The sequence below is a fragment of the Sinocyclocheilus rhinocerous genome, unplaced genomic scaffold (genome assembly GCF_001515625.1).
Source record: "Sinocyclocheilus rhinocerous isolate Xijiao unplaced genomic scaffold, SAMN03320098_v1.1 scaffold3254, whole genome shotgun sequence".
NCBI classification, from domain to species: Eukaryota; Metazoa; Chordata; class Actinopteri; order Cypriniformes; family Cyprinidae; genus Sinocyclocheilus; species Sinocyclocheilus rhinocerous.
Genome location: NW_015652273.1, coordinates 94,787 through 98,857, shown reverse-complemented (window position 1 = coordinate 98,857; position 4,071 = coordinate 94,787). Strand labels below are relative to the sequence as shown.

Below are 4,071 nucleotides of genomic sequence, written 5' to 3'. Positions count from 1 at the left end.
GGGTCCTGAATCGCGGGAAGCAGATGGCTGCCCCTCTTTTCCTCGAAAAGAGAGACAAACGAGAGCGGAGCTTTTCCCTTGGAAAAAAACGCTCGCAGTGCACGCTGATTTCCCCCTCGAGGACATCGCGTGCATGCTCTTCGCCCAAACAAACAACGCATAGATCGTGTGTGTCATCAGATGTCAAACAACGTCAAACGGATGCACACATCCTCTAAACGCTTTGCTAGTGCTCGCCATAATGATATGAATAGAGATCGCTCTTACCACAGAAATGCACACTTCAAACAAAACAGTCAGTGAAGATGAAGAATTGGATGATGTGTTCTCCCGGCGCCTATTTATACTATAGTCGCACCGGTAGTGACGTCATGGCTGTCGCCGGCAAACGTGTTGTTGGTGTTTTTTCAATATATGCTTCAGACACGGGTCATGACGAGGCCTTCCCCATAGCGACCCCTAGAGGACGCAGTTTGAAGTTCCCTTGAAAGGGAACTGAACCACTCTTGACTTTCATTGTATGGAGAAACCTGAGACATCATTTGAAATATCTCCTTCTGTGTTCTACTTACAAAAGTAAGTCATACGTACAGGTTTGGAACAACATAAAAGTAATTAATGACAGAATTGTCCTTTCTGGTTTGTGCTATAAGTAAGTGTACAATAATAAGTAAATAGTGACTGTGTTATAACAGTGTTGCAGATATTCAAAACAAGTTATTTTCATGGCACAATTTAATTTAGGACCTGCTTCAGGAAAGATTGCGCTTAGGAAAATTGCAGACAGGATGTATTTATCTATTTATATAATTTTTAATTTCCATATCATCTTGAATGCAATGTATGTTGCTTTGGATAAGAGAGTCAAGTGTGTAAATTAAATGTGAATGTAGTGTTGGTACTGCTACTACTGTACCTTTACATGACACTTACTTGCATGCAAATATATCTTGCATATAGCGTCAAAGGCACAGCGCAGATGATTTCCAGGTCATGAATATTTTCTGCATAGTGAAGTTTGACAAAAATTTGCATCTGCAATTGCATCTTTGCATCTGAATTTAAACATGTCCTACATGTGTAAATCCTGTTAAGGTGCAGTCTTGGTATCAGTGGACAGGACATGATTTACTCAAGTAGAACATTTTGCTGGATCAACATATTTTTGGGGTTCTGGACCAAGATTTTAAACAAACAATCATAGGCCAAAACCTAAACCTAAGTTCTCATATAATCTACCTCTAATATCACTATTCCATTATGTCCCAAGTTTAACCCTAAAATCTTATTGATAGGAATGTTGGTCCAGAACCAATAAGGAGTTGTATCTGTGAACATGTCCTACTTAGATTTAGTGGCTACATTCAGTCTTCAGCTGTCTTATGACTACTGTATTCACTTCAGTAAGGATGGGAAAGCAATTGTTATGATTCACTGAATCATCATAGGAAATTTGCTTAACTTGTCCATAATATCTGTATGTATAATTAAACCATTATACCATAGATTACCACAAGCAAATTAAGCCATTTCAAATGAACTAGGTCAGTCACTTTTCATAAACCTAACTACCCTAACCATAACTTACCCTTCTAAAATCAGGAAGCTTAAAGGGTTAGTTCACCCAAAAATGAAAATTCTGTCATTAATTACCCTCCCATAGACAGCAATGCAATTACCACGATCAAGGTCCAGAAACGTAGCAAGGAGATCGGTAAAATAATCCATGTGACATCAGGGGTTCAACAGTAATTTTACGAAGCTACGAGAATACTTTGCTACGAGAGTACGAAAACAACGTATCCGTGTGATGCAGCTGACACAGAATAGCATACGCTGTTTACGTTCAGTGGATATTCTCCAAAATGGCACCAGGGAGACGAATTGTTGAATAAAGTCGTTATTTTTACGCAAAAAAACGCATTTTCTCATTTTCTCAAAAGTCATTTTTTTAAGTTAATGACTAAAAACGTTGTTCCAACTAATTTTGACTTAATTGAGTACTCTAGAACCAATAACTCTTATCTGTTTTAGTTCAAACTAACAGCTAGAAAAACGCTAAGTGTAACTTCTTAAACTTGTAAATTTAATGAACAAGAAAGATGAACTTGTCACTGGCATTAGTACAATACGTTCATTTAGCCACCCACGACTTTACCATGAGCAATACTCTTAGTAATTATTTTATAATACTTTTTTCTTCTTTTAACACAAGGCCAAGCATGTGCATGCAATTAATCCCAGTTTTCATTTAGTGACCAATTTAGTGACCAAGGATCAAGTCAAGGCTTCAGAGAACATGGATATGAATCAGCTACAAGAAATGGCCATCTTGTCTTTATATAATTTCTGTTCTTTTAATTTTCCAGTGCTTTTTCACTCTCTGATCCGCGACTGGAGTTAATAAGTCACTCCACTCTGCTGCTGTGGGCATTCATAACAATGTCTCTCTTTTTTTTTTTTTTGTCTGGGGATGTTTTTTTCCACAGAGCCAGCTATTACAGGAAAGGAGGCCGTGCTATGCTGCCAGTCAAATGGATGCCTCCTGAGGCCTTTATGGAGGGAATCTTTACCTCGAAAACAGATACATGGTGAGCACTGTAATATAATTACATATTTAAAAGATTAATTTGCTTCAAGTTCTGTCATATGCTATTGCAACCCCACTGTTTTGTCACACCCGAATACTCTTCTTTCCATAATTACTATACTTTCATCTCACTCTACTCTTCACTTTCCCTCCTTTCGACTTGTTTTTCAGGTCATTTGGTGTTCTGCTGTGGGAGATCTTCTCACTGGGCTATATGCCATACCCGAGCCGCAGTAACCAAGAGGTGTTGGAGTTTGTTACTAATGGAGGCCGGATGGACCCACCCAAGAACTGCCCCGGGCCAGTGTGAGTGGACTCTTTATTTAAATATGCAAGATATTTATATTTATACTCCATATAACAGAAACCAAATATTAAATGTTGGCCAGCAGTAAACTGTGTTCATAAATGTCAAGAATCTGTCATTGTCTAATGAATATAAATTTTGATTCTCAATTTTTCAGTCCTCATTAACCTTTCCATTGCTGTATGATTTCTATCTCTGAAAATAAACTCATAAAATAATAATAATAATAATAATCAAACTTCTGGAGTTTTGATTTAATTAAGTTCTTAATCTAACCTGGGGACCATCTTGCAGAGCCGCTCATTGAAACAAAACTGCAAAAGGCTTATTTTTTATGTCTGAAATTGATAAAACTTATATTCATTCAAATGAGGCAGTGATATTTAGTGAAGATACAACTGAAAGGGAAAGTAAACAAATATTGTTTTGTTTGTAAAATAGGTACCGGATAATGACACAGAGTTGGCAGCATCAACCAGAAGACAGACCAAACTTCTCAACTATTCTGGAGAGGATTGACTATTGTCTGCAGGTACTACCTCTTAAAACATTGTCCGTTCATGCTGTGCATCAGCAGGTTTGTTAGCAGCTGCATTTTCAAATTTCAGTAGTGCAATATGCATTATGTATACTGTGCACAGGGAATTTGCCAACGTATGCAGTTTAAGTAAAGAGTGTCTGCGAAAAACGAGCTGTCTGATTCAATATCTGCGGTCAGATGAGATCTCGTCAGGCTTAATGTCAATATCATTATTCTATCGTTGTTTTCATAACTTGTTATGAAATAAAAAGTCTCTCACTTCAGAAAAACGAACTATCCTGTCCTGTCAGACGTTATACCGTATATCATAGTGCGCAGTCTTCAACTGCACACGCAAATGTGGCAGCGCACTGTATGTCACTTTACTAAAGCACAAAAGAAACTATGAGCATTCAGCGTGTGAAATAAAAGTAAATAAACAAACCACATAACTGGTACTTTATGTGTTAGCTGGGGAGGATTTGCATGAATGTATGATATTCATTCTATTCAGGAGCAGTTTCCATGTTTCATTAACAGTTCATGTTAGTATTGTGTATTCACCATGGTGTTGTTTCCATCCATAACCCAAAAATGCCATGTTATTTTCACTTTGTGTTATTTTGTATATGTTTAAATGACTGTGGTGGCTCA

The 4,071-nt window shown here is 37.4% G+C and overlaps 1 protein-coding gene across 1 annotated transcript in view; it reads left to right on the top strand.

Moving 5' to 3' along the window:
* Positions 1–4,071, top strand: part of LOC107714274 (leukocyte tyrosine kinase receptor-like) — a gene marked incomplete at its 5' end in the record, with an annotated part of 255,294 nt that overhangs the window by 245,994 nt on the left and 5,229 nt on the right. Inside the window, 3 exons of the mRNA XM_016520089.1 lie at positions 2,490–2,591; positions 2,762–2,896; positions 3,339–3,429. Of these exons, the coding sequence (XP_016375575.1) occupies positions 2,490–2,591; positions 2,762–2,896; positions 3,339–3,429 (328 nt within the window). The remainder of the gene's footprint in view (positions 1–2,489; positions 2,592–2,761; positions 2,897–3,338; positions 3,430–4,071) is intronic.